The following is a 20,415-nucleotide window of genomic DNA, read 5'->3' on the forward strand; positions in this document are numbered from 1 at the left end:
ATGTCAGGGGATGAGGAGTTCTACCTGTTTAAGAACATCTCGCCAGTGGGCCCGTGGGATGGTCCCCAGTACCACATTGCTCCGGCCTGGGCCTTCCGCTTGCAGACAGCTTTCATGGGCTTTGTCTTCTTCGTAGGGACGCCCCTCAACGGCGTGGTGCTCATCGCCACACTTCGCTACAAGAAGCTGCGCCAGCCGCTCAACTACATCCTGGTCAACATCTCTTTGGCCGGTTTCATCTTCTGCGTCTTCTCCGTCTTCACAGTCTTCGTGTCTAGCTCCCAAGGCTACTTCGTCTTCGGCCGCCATGTCTGTGCGATGGAGGGCTTCCTGGGCTCTGTGGCAGGTACAAAGGAAGGCAGAAAGCGGGACCCCAGTGTTGGGCCCTCCCAGACCAGGCTGTCGGACTTGGGGCGCAACCAAAGCAGCTTCTTGGGAAGGAGAGTGCTGGGGATAGTTTAAGTTTGGGAGCTAATGAAACACAGGGCAGGGAAGGAGGGCAGGAGTCTAGGCTGGTTCTTACCCAGTGGACCGTCGGTCCTACCCCTTAGACCTATTCTTTTCTCATTCCACCTGTGCTTTTCCCGGAATACGCTCCTCCATGTTCTGAACTTAAATGTCCCTATATTTAACTTTCCCTAGACCAATTCTTCTTTACCTGAAGCCCATGTACTCTTCAAGGGGATCCATGAACCTGTATGGGAGAGTCACATTTTTATTTCAATACAACAGGTTTCTTTTGTAATCGTATTTTTTATTTTGTGCATTTAAAAACATTGTTCTGAGGTCCCCATAGGCTTCATCAGACTGCTAAAGGAACCTGCAATACGCCAAGGAAAGGCTTAGCTGCTACTGTTTTCCCATTGGCTCTCCCAGTAAAGTTCTTTACTCAGTTTGCCCTCCTGTCCAACCTCAGGTTTGGTGACGGGCTGGTCATTGGCCTTCCTTGCCTTTGAGCGCTTCATTGTCATCTGTAAACCTTTTGGCAACTTCCGCTTCAATTCCAAGCACGCAACAATGGTGGTCCTGGCTACCTGGGTCATCGGCATTGGGGTTTCCATCCCACCCTTCTTTGGCTGGAGCCGGTGAGAATAAAGTGGGGGGTAGAATTGAGCCTGGGAGCCTAATGCTGGGGGAAAGGGGCCCAAGAAAAGAACTAAAATATGATCTGTTACCACCAGGATTTTCATCCCTAAAAACTTAAAGTTGTATTCAGCAAAAAGTTCAAGAGTGAAGGCCCTAGATAGAGGATGAGGAGGTCTGGATAAGAGAAATGAGTACTGAGTATCTCTCTTTGTAAAACTAGTCTATATTATGACTGATACTGCTATCAGATAATGAAAACTCTTTGCCTCAAGTTTCTGCAGTCAGGTCATAGATCCAACAAGATCCAGATATCTGGATTCCCCCCAAAAAAAACACCCCAAAATTTTGGGCTTAACTTTTTAAAATTCTATTTTATTTTTGGTTCCAAATTCTCTTCCTCCTTCTCCTTTCCCACCCATTGAGACAGCTAAGAAAAATAAAAGCCACTACAAGTATGTATAGCAAATACGTGAAACAAATCCTGGTGTTAGCCATGATGAGCCTTTCTGGAACTGCCTCCCCACCCCTATGACGGCTTCTCCTTGTCCACTGCAGGTATATTCCCGAAGGCCTGCAGTGCTCCTGTGGCCCTGACTGGTACACAGTGGGCACAAAATACCGCAGCGAATACTATACTTGGTTCCTCTTCATTTTCTGTTTCATTGTGCCTCTCTCCCTCATCTGCTTCTCCTACTCCCAGCTGCTGGGAGCCCTCCGAGCCGTGAGTACTCGCTTACCTGAAGATCAAGGAGGGTAGGGGTGTCTGGGATGCTGGGAGGAGGGGTTGGCCAGAGGGACACAACTGTGCTGGGCATCTTGCAGCAGAGAGGAGTCCCAGAGTGCTTCACATGAAGTATGTGTATCAAGGCAGGAGCTATTAGCCCAGGGAAGATTATAGGGCAGATGTGAGGATGATCTGAAGTTCCCAGTTGATACCCTGATGGGGAAGATGGCAGAGATCACCAGCGGAAACTCCTTCTTGGAACCAAGGCCAAAGGGCATGGGCACAGGGAAGTCGAGCTGGAATCTGGGGTGAAAGTCTGTGTGACCAGGTCCCAAGTTCCCAAGGCCAGGGTTCAGCTCTGCCCTCTTCCCCCAGGTTGCAGCCCAGCAACAAGAGTCAGCCACCACGCAGAAGGCAGAGCGGGAGGTGAGTCGCATGGTAGTGGTGATGGTGGGCTCCTTCTGCCTCTGCTACGTGCCCTACGCCGCCCTGGCCATGTACATGGTCAACAATAGGAACCACGGGCTGGACCTACGGCTTGTCACCATCCCTGCCTTCTTCTCTAAGAGTGCTTGCGTCTACAACCCCATCATCTACTGCTTCATGAACAAGCAGGTGAGGCTTCCTTAGCAACAATGGAGCTCTGATACACCGTGTGCCTGAAAAACTCAGCCACAGAAACTCCTAGTGGTTTAGGAAACAATTACTAGCTAAAGGGTAGAGATCAGTACAGCTGAACTTGGAGAGGATGTCCAAGGGATAATACAAGATTACTCACGAGAAAATGGACACGTTCTCCAAGACCTTAAAAGGAAAGATCCAAGTTTTTTTTGCCAACGAAGTGTTTAAAAGGCTCTAAAAAACTGGGTGTTCTGCCAAACTGTGCTCCATACTGTCTCTTCCCCAATCCTTCCAATCCTCCCAACCCGCCACCCCACAGTGTGTAATGCCAGTTCTCTCTGAGGCTATCTAAAAATCTCTAAGTACTAATAAAGCCTTCAGTCCTGCTTGGCCCCAAATTACTTATTTGCTTAGACTAGAGTCTGAACAGCCCTGTGCTAGAGTGGTGGGAGGAAAACTCTCGCCAGGCCAAACGCTTTGCTGGATACCATTTTGCTCTTTCTTCCAAAAGATGATTCAATTTCATTACTAGAGAAGGTTGAATGGGGATCTACATTGTACTAAGAAGTAGAAGTTTTACCCAACTAAAAGCCATTTCCAGAGCATGCCCTGGGAGCCGCTACCATTTAGGACTAGTTTGCCTATTCTTTTGGACTTCTGATTTGGCTCTGGAATCTCACTCTAGAATGAGACTAGGCCAAAGTTTCTTACTTTGAGGTCTACTAGTTTAATATATATATATTTTAACAATAACTTTATAGTGACAGAATCCATGCCAGGGTAATTTTTTTACATTATTCCTTGCACTCACTTCTGTTCCGAGTTTTCCCCTCCCTCTCTCCATCCCCTCCCCTAGATGGCAAGCAGTCCTATATATGTTAGGTATGTTGCAGTATATCCTAAATACAATATATGTTTGCAGAACCCAATAGTTCTCTTGTTGCACAAGGAGAATTAGAATCAGAAGGTAAAAATAACCCGGGAAGAAAAATAAAAATGCAAATAGTTCACATTCATTTCCCAGTGTTCTTTCTTTGGGTGTAGCTGCTTCTGTCCATCATTTATCAATTGAAACTGAGTTAGATCTTCTCTTTATCGAAGAGATCCGCTTCCATCAGAATACATCCTCTTCCATCAGAATACATCCTCATACAATATCGTTGTCAAAGTATATAATGATCTCCTGGTTCTGCTCATTTCACTTAGCATCAGTTCATGTAAGTCTCTCCAAGCCTCTCTGTATTCATCCTGCTGGTCATTCCTTACAGAACAATAATATTCCATAACATTCATATACCACAATTTACCCAGCCATTCTCCAATTGATGGGGGTCCATTCATTTTCCAGCTTCTAGCCACTACAAACAGGACTGCCACAAACATTTTGGCACATTACAGGTCCTTTTCCCTTCTTTAGTATTTCTTTGGGGTATAAGCCCAGAAGTAACACTGCTGGATCAAAGGGTATGCACAGTTTGATATACTAGTTTAATATTTTGATAACATTTTAATACATCAGTTTCCCTTATAACCCTATGTATTTTATGCTTGTTCTATTTGACGCATAATTTTAATTTCTGCTTTTTGGAGGGGATCTCTCTTCTTTTACATGATTAATAGGGTAATGTTTTTGCATGACTGACCATTTATGTATCAACCTATAACAAATTGCTTAGTGTTTCAGGGAGGGAGAGAAAAATTTTCACATTCAATTGTCTTAATATACAACTGGGAAAAAGATAAAAAATTTTTAAAAACCACATTCTGAGAAGGGATCTATGATACATATAAAAGGTTAAGGACCTTTAAAGTCTAAATTAACCCCAAATGAAATGAAGCCAGGAACTTGGAGAGATGCAAGTTTCTTTTTCCACATTAGGGCACTAACTGGAATTTGGAATTCTCATTTCCTACTCAGTAGAGTGATTTCCCACTGTCTTATCCTTGTAGTTCCATGCCTGCATCATGGAGATGATATGTAAAAAGCCAATGACAGATGATTCTGAAACAACCAGCTCTCAGAAAACCGAAGTCTCCACTGTTTCCTCCAGCCAAGTTGGGCCTAGTTAAGGGACCTCATAGAGCCCCTTCGCCAACCAGAGCAACCTGCCTGGGTCTGTCTTCTGTTCAACTCTTAGAAGATGATGGCCATATGTGGGCAAGTCTGCAGTAGGTATTCAGTATCATTTTTCTCCAAATCCTTTCTGCCCTCATCTTAATGAAATGTTAATAGCTCTTCTGACTTGTTGCCTCCCTAAACTAGTGGTTATCTCAGACTGTATTGATGTAGCTTCTGTTCTGAAACAATTTTCACATGGACTCTGAAAGAATTATTTTCATGTAGGTTATTCATTGTATCCTGAAATAATTTTTCCTCCTCTACCTTGAAAAATTAGGTCAGATCCACATGTGCAAAAAATGTTTGTGGCAGCCCTTTTTGTAATGACAAAAACTGAGTGAATACCCATCAGTTGGGGAATGGCTGAATAAGTTATGGTTTTATGAATGTTATGGAATAGTATTTTCTATAAGAAATGATCTGCAAGATGATTTCAGAAAAGCCTAGACTTAGATGAACTGATGCCCAGTGAAGTGAGTAGAACAAAGAGAACATCGTACACAGCAACAAGATTATACAATGATTAATACTGATGGACAAGGCGCTTTTCAACAATGAGGTGATTTCAGGCCAATTCTAAGACTTGTGATGAAGAAAATGATCTGTATCTAAAAAGGGGACTGTGTGGATCACAGTATAGTATTTTCACCTTTTTTGTTGTTTGCTTGCGTTTTTTCTTTCAGCATGTTAAATGTGTTACTATATAGAGAAGAAATTCACATAGTTAACATATATTGGATTGCTTGCTAAGGGGGAAGTTTGGAAGAAAATTTTGCAAAGAAACTTTGGAAGAGAAAAGTTTGTGGAGAAATTTAGAACACAAGGTTTTTTGCAGGGATGGATGTTGAAAACTATCTTTGTATATATTTTGAAAATAAAAAGCTATTTAAATAAATCAGATCAGAAATAACATATCAAACACGTCAGTACCCTGCAATCATTTACTCTTCCATACAGCCTCCAAGCTGGCCTGTACTTAACTTTTGATTACCATAAGCCCCTGAGCCAACAAGAGCTGCTTCAAATATCACCTCCGTTCTTTTGCTGAGACTTCAATGTTTTATATATACACTTTGCATTTTATTCAAGAAACTACCACTCCTTGAATAAAAATGGCAGTCTAGTTATAGATTTTACTAAATCTGACCAACAGGAATGTCTCTATAGCTCCAAAAAAAAAATCTAGGCACCATTATGAAATTATCCAAGTGTATAAATGTATTATGTGCCTCCAGGACTGGCTTGGTTTTTGGCATCAGTAAACAGTTTAAAAAAAAATCTCATTACAACAGTATGCAGCTGAACTTCATTCTAGCAGGGGAAACAGAAAATCAGCAAGATTAGTTACAGCTGCAATGGGAGAGAAACCTGCTTAAGAAATTTTAGGAAGGATACTGTCAAACTGGTAGATGACAGCATCTGAACAGACATTAATTTGGATTATTTCCTATCAATCCCATCTCCTTTACCCCTTCTTTTGGGTGATTTTTGTACCAAGACCCATAGCCTTAAGAGAATATGTACACACACACAGATACAATGAATGTAAACAGTTTTATTGAGAAACAGATAGTAACCTGTTTGCATTACAGAATATAAAACTTGGTTTACACTCCAAAAAACCAAAACACCCAAATCAAGAAGAGAATCAGCATTCACAGGACACACGCTGGGAGTGTGTGGCCTGTTTGCTCATCAGCTTCATGCTTTCTAGAAACCAAAAATAACCCAGGGACTCCATGAGGGATTGAAGTAAAATGCACGCTGCTGAGCACCCAGCATGCAGAAATTGCTGCTGCTGTAATATACTAAGATTCACTCTTTGGGTGGGTGATTTAAAAACTAGAGCTGGGCTATATGCAGGTTTCTGCTGTATGAACCCTCCCCATGTAACTCATGACTGAACTGCATTAAGTGGAGGCCAGGGTATGGACCACTAGCATCTTCAGCCAATTTGGCACAGAAACTGGGGGTCTAGTAGAGCATAGAACCTCAAATCAGGGGCTGAACCTAACGGATAAGAGTCACCCACAATAACCAGGTCTTTCTCAACATGGCCATTAGAAGATCTTGTTTAGTGTATTCACCCAGTTCCACCCGACGCTATCAAGTTATATCAAAGACGTGTTATCTATAAAAAGAGATACATGAAGTAATAAAGGATATATATACACATCTTAGTGACCTCAAAATTGCTCACTTGGAATACAAAATGTTTTTTCAGGAGAGGTCTACTTACAATTAAGGTCCCTCAAAAAATATAGTTAGTGTTGTATTGAAGCAGGGAGGGAGTCTATGGAATTGGAAAAAGCCATTTCCTTGACTATATTTAACTGGAAAACAAAGCCTTTTCCAAATTCCCCCTTTCTTTAAGAAAGGTTGGCAGCCTGCTTAGCCATGTAGTTTTATTTTGGGGTGGGGGTGGGTGGGTATGGGCAATGGCACTCAAAACCATAGGGTCCCTGCCAGTAAAGTCATCTATTGGGGTATTCCCATCTTCTCTAGACCCAAATCATGGAGTTCCATAGCTGACACTGACTGAGGCCTAGGCAATTTTTATCTAGGAGAAAGTGGGAATAAGTGGTTTGCGTTTTGAGGTATGAGGATCCCTGGTAAATTCGGCAGCATGTGGTTTTAGGAAACCAGCCCACAAGGATATAAAGAACACTGCATTTGAGATTTTTACTAATACTGTAAGAGGGAAATAAGAATAACCTATCCTACCCTCGGGGCGTTTCCAAGCTCAGCAGCTTTCATATGGCAAGTTTACTGGAGTTTCTCTGCTCCAAACCAGTTTCCATTTCAGCACATTTTCCACCTTGGGGTTCCATAAAAGGAAATGCCTTCACTGATCATTTCTCTTGGCTGGTAAAGGCACTTCACCGACATGATCGAAAAGGAGTAAATCGTAACTCTTTGAAGTGGGAGCCATTTGCCCAGTGTCATCAGGCTGGCCTAGAGAGCATAGGGCAAGGGGGCCATCAGCCTGCCTGCTGGCAAGCAACTCAGCAATAGTAAAGATGATTTCAACAGCTGTTATACAAGCCTGCCTTGGGTATTTCAACGAGCAAATTCACATAGACCTGAGACAGAATAAAGAAACTAGTCTACTTTTCCTTTATTTCTCCAGCTGTCCCTGGAGATAGCTTTGTGAAAGGATAGCTCACACCCACTACATGATTGATTTTCAAGTCACTAGTCCTAACCCTTTTTCGGCCAGCTGTGTTTGTCAGATTGAGTAAATGTTATTTTTTTTTTTTCCTTAGCAGAAAAACTGCATCAGGGAAAGCCTGGCCCAGGTTTATAAATAAGAATCCTTCCTTGCCTGGGACATGATGAGTAGGATGAGGAGCTGGAGAGCTAACTGGTCACAATAAACAATTGGGAAATGTCATACTTTTAGGCAGACAGTGCCAGGATGTTATCTCTTTGATATGAAATACAGGGCATGTTTTACATTTTTCCTCCCCTAGACTTTTCCTTGTTGATCTTAGGCTTTACAAAATTAGTTAACTAAGTAAAAAGTACAAAAAAATTATAGAAAGGGTTGGGGATGGTAATGAACTAGTGTGAGGTGAGGATGGGTATCCTTCATGTCATACTCCCAACCAGAAAACAAATACAAAAATAAACACAACTTGTTATACATTAAACAAAGTGTAAATCTAAAAAACACAAGTGTCATAATTACAGTTTTTCATCAGAAGCACAGAATGTCCCTCCAGTCCCTTTGGGAGGAGGAAAGGGGACGGGATATGTTTTGCTGTTGTGTTTTTTTCACTGCTTTAAAGTTTGTAATAACAGTCTCAGTAGCGAAAACGATTTTCATGTGAAACCAGAAGCTGTAAAAAATAAATTACTTTTGAAGAAAAATGGATTTTGTCTGTCAACAATTTAGAATTCATCATGTCGCACTAAGGCCTCGCCGAAATCTGTGGCTTGGCTGCCCACAAACAAATCATACTTGTCAACGATCTCCTCCTTAGTAAGTTTGCCGTCCTGAAATAAAAGATTACATGTGAGTAAGGTAGACTTTTTTTCAGAAGCATTACCATAGTACAGAGCCCATGCCAATTTTCTTCCCACTATAACTTGTCATCCCCATCACCAGAAAGGAAGTAATCAGTAATACACATATACTATACATATGGAAAATAAAACTGTGACAGAAGGAAGTATGTAGGTCAGTTAGAGATGATTTATTTAACTTAGTGATAATTTGCTGCTCCTAGGAGAGATCTCTCCAAGAGATTAGAGGCAAATACTTCAAAAGTGATTCAACTCATTGTACTGTTTGACTACTGTCAAAGGAAATTTACTTATTAAAACCTCTGCAAAGAACTACTATTCCTTATCTCAGAAGTAAACAAGAGCCAAATGACAGATTTCAAACACCAGAATCTCCAAATGGCAGAGTCAAGGACTGAAGGCCCGCCTTCTCTAAGAAAGATTCCAAGCTAGAAAATTCTGTCCATGAGGCTCTGGTTTGGCCGATAACAGGATGCAAATTTTTGGATTTCTGTGAAGATCTCAAGTCAGCCTAGTCTAAATGAAAAATACTGAAAAGTTTGATTTTTATCATGGTTGGGAAATTTCTTCACTGTTCTATATGCTAACCTAAGATATCCTAAGTGTCCAGGGACAATAAAAGAAAGTGGAGAAATTCCAATTAACACTCCAACACACACAGGATCTTGACTCTTTTCCATTGTCAATAAAAAGCATATCCGACTAGGAATGGAAAAGGACAAATTTTCATTGACCAATACATAAAATATAAACAAAAATATTCTACCCTTTTCCCTAAAAATATGGATGACCACAGATAAGATAGTAATCACTTATATTCTGAAGATGCCAAGAAAGTCATTTTTAAGAATGAGTAGCCTATGGCAACAAAGCAAATGTTCACTAGCACTGGGTTAAGTGGAGTCTTATCAGGTATGAGCAAGAAGGTAGGTACTGCCCTCAAGTGTTTTTAAATTAAAATTCTTAACAAACTCAGCTAAGGCTTCAGTTATTCTTTGTGAATTTATGGAAATTATTCAGGAAATGGATCATAAATAGACTTGGATAACTTCCAAGTTGCCTGGTTATACTTACCTTGTTCTGGTCTGACTCATAAACCAGATGCCTGGCCTCAGCTTCTGCATGATCATAGTCAGAAGGCAGGATCCAGTCTTTGGTTTCCTCTTTATCCATCTTCCCATCACGGTTTTTATCTCGGAATTCCACAAATTGTTCACGCTCAGTCTTCACCCATTCTGGCTCATCAGCATTTCCATCATGACTATACATGTCACCTGTGTGCCCCACAGATACATGTTAAACTGTATTTACAATAAAGGCTGTCTCAGTTCCAATCAGATTCCGCTCCTTCTCCTCCCCACTAAGCTATATCCTGGCACATAAGCAACAAAAACTAGCTTTCCTGGCCAGGGAAGCTGCAGACAGCCTTCAAATTTCAATACTGATTTTGCTACTAAAGAAGAATTTATTGTGAAATTTGTATAGAATAATTGCACGTGTTTAACCTATATTAGATTACTTCCTGTCTAAGGAAGGGAGGAAGAAAAATATGGAACACAAGGTTTTGCAAAGGTGAATGTTGAAAACTACTTTTACATGTATTTTGAAAATAAAAAGTTACTATTAAAAAATAATAAGAATTTGTGAGGGATAAGTAGAATAACCTTATAGCTTAAAAATAATGGGAGAACGCTCAAAAAAACTAAAAAGAAGGGGCTTATAAAGGATTCCCAAAATACAAAAGAGTATCACAACACCACTGTGGAACATTTCTTTTAAATCGAAAAGATTTGTAAAATCTGCATTTGGAAATCTGCATTTAATCAGGCAAATTATGGGTCTTTTGCACACCTTTTCTGATAACTCTATGTGAGCATTCTATTATATCCAATTAATTACTATGGACAGCTCTTAAGCACCGTGAAACTTCCAATTCCAGTTGTGACAATATAAAGATAACATGTGTGATCTCATCAATACTCCTTCCATTAGTACAGGCTGCAACTCAAGTCATATTTTTTCCTGGGAGGCTTTTATTTTTGGTCTGTTACTTTTTTGTGGGAACCATAAATCCTTTTGCTATCTTTCACCATACAACTCACTTCAGCATACATGTGCTTAAAATAAATGATGGGCCAGGCGTGAAATGAGTAAAGCTGTCTAATGGATACAAGACCCTTAACCTTCTAGTGGCCCAGATAAATTAAGTTAGAAACAAACTACTCTTCTGCATTAATCACCAAGTTAATGACAATGAAATTTCAAGTCAGAACAAACAAAATTCCCTTTTATCATCTGCATGTCGTTCCATAAATAAATTATGCCTAATTAAGCCCAATAGGAGTCTTTCTATTGCTTGAGTCACATGCAATTTTGATTCCTTGGAATCTTTGATATTTTAAGATTTATAATCTTGAAGCACCATCAGAAAAATATCTTAAAAGGAGAAATTAGTTGGAGATTTTTAAAAACCTCTGCACAACCTCCCAAATGCAGACTAATCAATCCTCTTGCTCTTAATTTAAATTTGGGTCTACCTCACTTTTGCAGTACCTAACATTCACACATATATGTATACACATATATGCATGCATGCGCACACCCCACAAAAAGCTATGTATGGCTCAGTAGCTCAATGAGCCAGACATCCAACAACAGCATGTCATGGTCTGTAGAACAGTATTTCTTCATCCATTTAGTTTTTCCTGTATAGTATGCTAAATAAATTTCTCTCTTTTTTTTTATTATAGCTTTTTATTTACAAGATATATGCATGGGTAATTTTTCAGCATTAACAATTGCAAAATTGTTCCAATTTTTCCCCTCCTTCCCCCCACCCCCTGTCCCAGATGGCAGGTAGACCAATACATTAAACCAATTTTTCTTAACTATTCATGATTTTCATTAAAAGATTTTAAACATTATTTTAATACTATTTTCTATTATGGTTAAAAATAATTATCATCTATCAAAAGAAAGGCCTAGAAAGCTCTGTGGAATCCCTCTTCCATTTGAGACATTGTACAAAACACTGTCACAACAATGGTAAACACTAAAGTACATACATCTGTCTTATGTCTTGATCTTAATAATGATTACTGGAATAAACGATACACACTGTGGTTAATTTTTCAAGAAATCTCATGTAATTTTAACACATGCAACAAAGACTCCTCATTTTTAAAGTGTACACTTTCTTCTACTTAATCAAATGCTTTTTGGTAAAAAACACAAAATATATGCAGGAGGAACTTGTATTTTAAATTTCACTATGAAGGTAAGATAAATAGGGCTAATAACTTCTCCAAACTCTCTCTAACAAATACAAAATGTTGCTATTGTTCAGCTTGGCAAAGATACAGAGTGGTTGGTCATTTCCTTCTCCAGCTCATTTTACAGATCAGGAAATAAAGAAAAATAAGACTAAGTGACTTGCCCAGGGTCACACAGCTAGTACATGTCTGAGGCCATCAAACTAATTAAAAGGAGTTTTCCTGACTCCAGACCCAGACCTCTATCCGTTGCATCATCTAACTTCCCAGGACCCAGTAAGTAGGAGGTCAAGCAATGGTAATTTTCCAACAGAACTCTTGCTTCTCTGAAGAACAGTTAAATAGCAATTAGCAGGACTTGAAGGACCTAATTCGGAAAAAAAATTTAACTGAAGTAGAATATTCAGTATCACTTTTGTGTTGTTTCAATTCAAGGGGTTAAAAACAAAGGTGATCAACTTTCCTAGCTTCATTACAAGTGGCAAAAGCCTTCTTCCAAGATCTCTTTTAAATAGGACAGAAACTAATAGCTGCTTTATTGAAGACTTTCCATGTGCAAAAATGTAGTCCAAGTCTCTTTAACAGTGTTTAAACTGATGATCTTGATGCATAAATCCCTAATCTATTTATCTCAAGTGGAAATTAATTCATCAGATCCCCTCCATCAGTTCCAAAAGCAACCCGTCTGCCTACTAATCAGTTGAAATCCTAAACCTTAAGTTTTTCTTCTGGAAACTAGGAATACACGGAATCAAGGGCGTAAAGTCCTGAAATTTTTTGATTTAGAAGACCCCCCCACTTTAAAAAAAAAAAAAAAAAGAAGCAGAAAACCATTGTTATTCAGGTTTAGGGTCAATTAGTACAGAACTGGTCTTGGAATCAGGATAATCTGGGTTCAAATCCTGCTAGCCACACACATATTGACTATGTGAACACAGACTAATTATCTAACCTCTCAGTACTCTGGAGCAACTCTCTGAGACTCTTAAGTTGCAGAAAAGTTGCCAACATATATTGATAGGCTTCTTAAAACTTTTTTTATTAGCAAACTCCTTCCACCTGAAAATTTTTTACATGACCCCAGGTATACAGATATGTAGAATCAAATACTTACTAATAATAAAATAATTCCCTGACCCCCACATTCAATTATGCAATTCCCTATAGGGTCAGGTCCTACAACAAGGAAGATCAGTCTCTATCAGGGTTTAGCAAACAGTAAAAGCTCAGTACCTAAAAAAACAAGGCACTAATATATAAAAAGAAAATCCACAATTTCCCTTTCACTTTTCTTCATAAATATGGCACTTACTTTCATTGTGTCTCATGTAACTACCCTAAAAAGCTGCTTTCTCTCTCTTTCCTATTCCTAAGTGGTTCAAAGTCTTTTATGGAGGAGGAAGAAAATGACAAAATGTCAGAATTATACACCTAAAGGAATTGGATCACCCATTCCACTGGAAAAATCTAAAGAAATTATCTAAAGTTCAAGATAAGTTTGCCCAGCGCAATTTGAGAAAACTATTGGTATGTTTAGTCAAGTTAAAGTCTCCCTTTCAGAAATGAATTTTAGTTTAAAGGGAAGAATTCCAGGCAAAACATCAGGATTCCAAGAGTGGCCTGTGAAACTGCTTCATTAATATATGAGGCTGGACATAACCTAACAAGCAAGAGAATAAGGGAGTGCTAATTGTTAACAAAGGAAAACAAAATTCTACAAAGTGTGGAACAAATAGATGCTGTCTCTTAAACAACCTATACAAAGAACCCGAGTCAGTTCTATGGTTAAAACTGTTTAACGCAAGGGTCCTCAAACTACGGCCCACAGATGCGGCAGCTGAGGACAATTATCCCCCTCACCCAGGGCTATGAAGTTTCTATATTTAAAGGCCCACAAAACAAAGTTTTTTGTTTTTACTATAGTCCAGCCCTCCAACAGTCTGACAGTGAACTGGCCCCCTATTTAAAAAGTTTGAGGACCCCTGGTTTAACTGATGCCACTGACACATGATTCTTGTTGCTCTCCTCTATTCCTTATCTCATTCTTGGGTCTCTAAAAGTGCAAACTGGGTTTTTTTTGTATTTTTCCCCCTGTTCTTTAAGATAATGGGATAACAAGTATTAAATATCAATGCACATCTGTTACTGCTCACACCAGCTCTTTACCGATCTTTTTAAAAAAATTAACCATGGACAGGGCAGCAAGGTGGAGCAGTGGATAGAGCACTAATCCTGAAGTCAGGAGGACCTGAGTTCAAATCTGACTTCACACACAGTGAAGTGTTGTGAAGCTAGGAAGTATTCCTTCCTAGCTGTGTGACCCTGGGCAAGTCACTTGACCCCAATAGTCTCAGGGAAAAAAAAAAAAAAAAGACCATAACTAAGACTAGCCTAAAGACTAAAACTATTTTTCTAGGTATATAGAACTTCCAAAGTTTCTTAGTTTCTTTAAGGAAAAAATTCTCAAAAGACAAACTCACCAATGTATTCTTCTAGATCAATGAAACCATCAGCATTCTTATCTATGTCCTCCATAGTTTCCTAATGAAAAAAGGATATTAGTTTGTACTTGGGAAACTTGTGAGACAGGGAGCATAATCTGATTTTGACTTATAACACAGCAAACTACCCTCCCCCCACACACAGTACTTTCCTTATAACAACCCTTTTGAGTTATATAGTACAAGTATTATTATCCCATTTTATGGATGAAAATTGAGCACAGAGTTAAACATTTTGCCTATGGTCATACATCCAGTAAGTATGGAAGCTGGGGTATAAATCCAGGTCTCTAGATTTCAAGGACAGAGTTTCTTCCACTATAGAGATATTAAAATTAAAAAAAAAAAAATGAAACTTGAAAGGATTCTACATCTCCAAAGTCATCTTTATCCCCTTTCTCTTAATCTGTGTTTCTCACATCAGAGAGTGTTAAGTAGCTTCTAAGACCACCAGACATGTTTATAGCTCAGTATGATCAACTGAGTTGTTTTTTCAGTCATGTCTGACTCTGTGGCCCTTTTGGGATTTTCTTGGCAAAGATAGGGCAGTGGTTTGTCATCTCTTTCTCCAGCTTATTTTACAGATGAGGAAACTGAGGCCAACAGGGTTAAGTAACTTGTCCAAGATCACATACCTATTAAGTGTCTAAGACCAGATTTGACCTCAGGAAGTCTTATTGACTTTATTTGATGTGCTACTCCTTATCTCAATATAGGTAAAGTCAATTCTCTTTTAATTTTAAACAAAAACATGGAGCTCCTAATTTCTTGGAAATTAGAAGCCTATCCAACCATTAGTGAGTTCTTATTTTTACGGTATCTGTCTGATAGTCATAGATTCACACATCAACAAAGGTTGATGAAAAATTAGACCTTGTCCTTTTACATAGGTCTGGTATATAGCAGATAACCTGGTACCAATAACCTGGTAAAAAGTATCATCTATGGTGAAACTGACATACACTAAAAAGAAATTACTTCCTTGGGGTCAGAGGGAAATATCAAAGCACTGAAAGGAAAGACCAATAGCTATTCTACACAGAAAACTATTCAGCCAAATCCAACAGAAAAAGGACAGAGAAAAAAAACTCATAGCACCAGCACATGGAAAGAAGTGTAGTTTATAATCTTGGTATCATCTGGCCTGACACCCACCTGAACAACTATATCTTTCATGTAGTCATACTCCTCGGGGTGAAGAAAAGCTGTGAACTCTTCCTTTGTGGCAATGAGATCTCCATCTTTGTCAGCCATTTTGAACCTCCGCTCATCTCTCATCATCATCTGTTTATAGTTAAATCCATCATCAGGGTCTGGATCATCTAGACAATAACATTATGCCATATCCATTAAAATCCCAGTACAAAAAGTGCTGAAACTGGGAACACATAAAGGTAAATACAAACCTCACCAGTCTAAATAGAAACACCAAGACATATTTTAGAATGAAGCAATAGGATAAAAAGGATACCAGCCCTAGCTTTGGGTTAGTAACTGTTGGCCAACTGGAGGCCTAGTTTCTAGTCTAACACTAAAGGCTTCAATCTAATATAAACATTCTGACCATCGAAGAACTGGCTTTATAGAGGCCATATGTAAATGCATGTATGTGCGTGAAGCAGAAGGAAGGAGCAAAAACATTTTTGACTTTGGAGTCAGGGGACCTAGATCATTGCTTTATTATTATTTGCATGACTTAAAGCAAATCATTTAAATGATCTGGACCTCAGCTTTCTCATCTGTAAAACATGGAGCTCGGAATGGATGGCTTCTAAGGTTCCAATTCCTTCCAGCTCTATATTCTATCCTAGTTAAAAGGCTAGATTCCAAAGGTCCTTTGGCTTTAATCCTAACCCAGTTAAGTCTTTAACTCTTTCGTGAGTCCATGTAATAGAATCCCTTGTATTGAAAAGGTAAAGAGATTTAAGATTGGCTCCTCTACATTTGAAAATACTATACTTAGTATCTTTGGTCTTATTCCCAAACAGAATGTTCAAGTACTTATGGAACTACCTTTGAAATAAATTCATGATGACTTTAACCTACCCTGATATTTGGCCCTACTCAACTTAAAAAAAAAAAAAAAAAAACCACAGCTGAATTAAACAACAATTTATTCTCTATAGATAATAGTGGATCTCTCTAACCTGAGAAACTATGAAGGAACCAATTTTAAAAAGAATAAAAGTTTATTATGCATCTACCTCACAGAATTATTGTGAGGATAAAATAAGATGGCAGATAGAACACTGGAATTGGAATCAGGAAGAGGAAAACAAATTCAAATATTACCTCTCTACTACCTAATAAGGTCTGTAAAATGAAGGATTTTAAAGATGGGTTTTAAAGTCTTTTCAATAATCCTGTATTATCAGAAAATTGTTTAAAAATAAAAGACAGAACAAAAGTCTAAGATATTAAAACAAACAAATTCAATCAGATGACACATAAGCTTTATAAAAAGAACTGTAGGGTGTCTTCAGCAGTAACATTGCACTGGCGACCTACTAAAGAAATTCTAAGACAAGCTTTTCTATACACTTGGAATTCAGCTGTAAAAATATTACTGCTCTATTTTAAGAATAGAACTTAAAGCTTCACTCTTTAGTGTCAAAAAATTCCATTAAGATCATAAGATTTCTGATTTAGAGCTGGAAGGAATCTTATCTGATATATGAGGCACAGAAAAATTAAGTGATTTGTTTATAGTGACAAAGTTAATAGGTATTAAGTGGTATATGAACCAAATTCTTCCCAAGTACAGCACTTTAAAACTCTATACCATATTGTCACAATAATCTACACTTTCAATGAAGACCATTTTACTAACTACTTGTTCAGATAGCAAGTCATTATTTCACTCCTAAAAAAAAAATATAGTAGTAACTATGAAAAATATATGGAAGATACAGAATACTGAATTCTTAGTAAATAATCTTCTATTTTTTCTATGAAGTAAAAAGACTGAAACAAAATCTAAATTATTGCTGAACTTTGATTTGCAAAAAGATAGAAAGGAGGAAGCATAAATTTAGATGTCCATTATTACTCCTTATCTTACCTAGCTGAGATTTGCCTAGCTGATCTATACAACACCTCAGGCAGGATCTAAATCTCTTGCTCTACTTAGGGTAGATTTCAATGCTAATGATTTATTTTGCTTGTAAAAAGAGACAAAGCTCTCTTTCTTTTCTTTGATGAAGTTTGTTTCATCAAGACAAACTTCAATTAAAAGACATTCTTGTGTATTTCTGAACCAAACTAATAACTTTAAGAATGACAATTAAATTTATACAAGGCCAAAAAAAAAAAAAAAATCCTCATCCCTTGAGAGCCATACCTTCCACATTCCAGGGAGGGATGCCTTATAAAGACATTGCTATTCCCAGCCAGTGCTTCAGAACTGTGTAGTCTGTCCACAGAAATACAAATACCCTCTATGTTGAATCATCATCTCTGTGAGGCAATAGAGCTCTCAAAGGGTACATAACACATATATTCCGTGAAAAAGGTGAATGCGCCCCTTAGACTGAACCATAATTTATTATCATGCCATTTTGCTTAGATCACCAAAAGCCTAGTCATTGGTTATTATTTGTTCATAATACCAGATAAATGAGGATGACGTCTGCATGCTAGTTATCTAGCCAGGCAAGCCATACTTGATTTCTCACCATCTGCCCTGACTTTTGAATACACATGTTCTTAAATTAGGTGAAGGGAATCTCTACAGTTCTTGGCTATATGCCAAGCATTTGAGAGATTTCCACTTTAGACTTAGGAATGAGAACAAGCTAGTCACAGAGATGAAAGCCTCCTTATAAGAAATTCATCCAATCCTACAATTAACACAAACAGTTGGTTCTCTAGCAGCAAAAGAGCATTACACATCAGCTGTTATATGTATGTGTTTATATATCAGACCACTTTAAAGAAAGAAGCTTGCCTAACTTATAGGCTAAAGATATAGGAAAGAATGACTATTTGTATCACATCTGCAGTTAATGTGACCAAAGCAAGGGGACATTCTCATCAGTCATAACCCTTTATGAATAAAATTCTTAAGACAGCCACCTAGTGTTTATCAGTAAGCAATCGAAAAATTGTAAATTGCTAATAGGTGGTTAATCATATAACAATGTTAAAGTTATCTACTCAAGCTAAAAAAAAAAAATCAAAAGTACCATAATTTTGTGAGTTCACTCGCAAACCAATCAAGTAAATTCATGAGCCTGAGAATGCAGGAGGAAGAATCAACTTTCAGAATGATTTGGGGGAAAAAACATTCTACAGTAAATAAATTTTATCAGGGAAATAAAATGACCCTATCCCACTCATTCTGAATTTATTAATCATTATTTCCTTTGGTCCTAGCACAGTACTTTGTATATAAAAAGGCAATTATGAAAATACTTTTTTCTTTTATTCTCACTAATTAGCAGAAAGATAGTGATGCAAATTTGGAGTGCAATATCATCAATTAAACTGCATTAAGAGTTGTACATTTTATTTTGCACAGCTGTTTATGTAAGGTTTACTACAAACAGACCTACGTGAAGGACATAAAAGAAAAAAGGCAGGGAAAAATATTACTTGTAAAAGAAATGTTGAACCTGGAGCAATAGCAAAACAAAAATCACACATGCTTCAAATGATTAAGAGATAGGTAAAAACCAGCTCAATTTTTTAACTGAAGTTGTTAAAGGCACAGCACAATTTTGTACCCTTTCCCTTATTTTGTGGCCCTTTTATTTCTTTGATTCAAGCCCATGTCACAGCGTCTTGTTAGGCTGACATCTTGCCCCTTACCCAGGTAAGTGCCATAGGTCACGTTTCTGTACTCATCCCAGGAGATTAAGCCGTCTTGGTTCATGTCAAACTCCTGCCATTGGCGTTCAACATTGTCAGACATGTATTTCTTCTGGGTGTGCTTAAGCCAGGATTTCAGCTCCCCCTCGGTCACAAACCCATCTTTATCCACGTCTATTTTATCTACAATCACTCTACAAGACAAAACAGTTACGTTTCAAGGTGCCGGCTCCACAAAACTTTCAGCCAGACAAGACCTACCTAATATGTAGCCGTAGGTGGCATTTTTATATTCCTCCCAAGAAACGAGGCCGTCCTCATTGAGGTCATGCCCCTTCCACTGCCGCTCTACATCCTCGTAAATCCAGCGCTTTTGTGCAAATTTAATCCAGTCTTTGAGCTCATCCACAGTGACAAACCCGTCCTTGTCGCCATCTATTTTACTTACAATCTTTCTGTAGAAAATGTAGAAAAATCCAGCAAGAGGTTAAAAGGTTACAAAGTTCTACATTTGGCAGTGCTGCATGATGTGACCAAATGGGCTGTCCTACACTACAGCAAGAGAAGTAAAAGAATTGTCTCCAAAGCAGAACAACATGGGCAAAACAGCCCAATGCTGTGGGAAGTTAAATAGCCCTTTATTGCTTTTATAGGGATTCATCAAGAAAAGTTATGGTCAGCTTCTTCTAGCTGCATCCACATGGAAGGTCTAGTTAAGTGATAGACTATAGGCTATGATCAGACTATGAATAAAAATAGCTCTTTACAAGAGTAAAAATATAGTTTCTTCCAAGTTCTACAGACTTTGTATATAATATTATATAGTACTTATTTACTTATTCGAGAAAAAAATTCCCAGTCCTTGATAAAGTACAACCACTGACATATTTCTTAGATTTAAAGTAGATTTCACAGTTGGGGGGGAGGGGGAGGAAGAGGAGGAGAAATAGACCAAAAACTAGTACCTCCCTATCCCCAAAAAGACTGTTCTGGGATAATGTATACACCCACAAAGTTCAAGTACACACATACACACAAACACACACACACACATACACAAAACTAAGAAAAAATTCATTATTGCTATAGTTAGGTACTTACTATATAAAGTGAGGTTGACTCAGAATAAAAAGTTAAATTTGACTTTTATGTGTAGCTATAGCTAAAGATAATTTCCAATAAAAATGTGCCCTAAAGGTATATAGTCTACTTAGGAAGGACACCCACCCTGTGAGCATACTGAGTGACCAAGAT

General features: G+C 38.3%; 2 protein-coding genes across 4 annotated transcripts in view; one reads left to right on the forward strand and one right to left on the reverse strand.

Annotated features, from left to right (window-relative positions):
* On the forward strand, nucleotides 1–4,501 carry OPN1SW (opsin 1, short wave sensitive). Its single transcript, XM_051961488.1, has 5 exons — nucleotides 1–346; nucleotides 917–1,085; nucleotides 1,642–1,807; nucleotides 2,186–2,425; nucleotides 4,382–4,501. The coding sequence occupies exons 1-5, from the start codon at nucleotides 1–3 to the stop codon at nucleotides 4,499–4,501; spliced, it is 1,041 nt and encodes a 346-aa protein (XP_051817448.1).
* Nucleotides 4,502–6,085: 1,584 nt separating this feature from the next.
* CALU (calumenin) overlaps nucleotides 6,086–20,415 on the reverse strand; it is a 31,327-nt gene continuing 16,997 nt past the window's right edge. For 2 of the 3 annotated variants that reach the window (XM_052000172.1, XM_052000174.1), the window contains exons 3-7: nucleotides 19,423–19,616; nucleotides 15,508–15,674; nucleotides 14,332–14,392; nucleotides 9,654–9,853; nucleotides 6,086–8,549 (exon numbers count right to left, since the gene is read on the reverse strand). In XM_052000172.1, coding sequence (XP_051856132.1) covers nucleotides 8,445–8,549; nucleotides 9,654–9,853; nucleotides 14,332–14,392; nucleotides 15,508–15,674; nucleotides 19,423–19,616 — 727 coding nt within the window. In that variant the 3' untranslated portion in view covers nucleotides 6,086–8,444. Of the gene's footprint in view, nucleotides 8,550–9,653; nucleotides 9,854–14,331; nucleotides 14,393–15,507; nucleotides 15,675–19,161; nucleotides 19,356–19,422; nucleotides 19,617–20,415 lie in introns of all 3 variants that reach the window. The other variant, XM_052000173.1, reaches the window with a different exon arrangement.

The sequence above is a fragment of the Antechinus flavipes genome, chromosome 5, assembly GCF_016432865.1.
Source record: "Antechinus flavipes isolate AdamAnt ecotype Samford, QLD, Australia chromosome 5, AdamAnt_v2, whole genome shotgun sequence".
NCBI classification, from domain to species: Eukaryota; Metazoa; Chordata; class Mammalia; order Dasyuromorphia; family Dasyuridae; genus Antechinus; species Antechinus flavipes.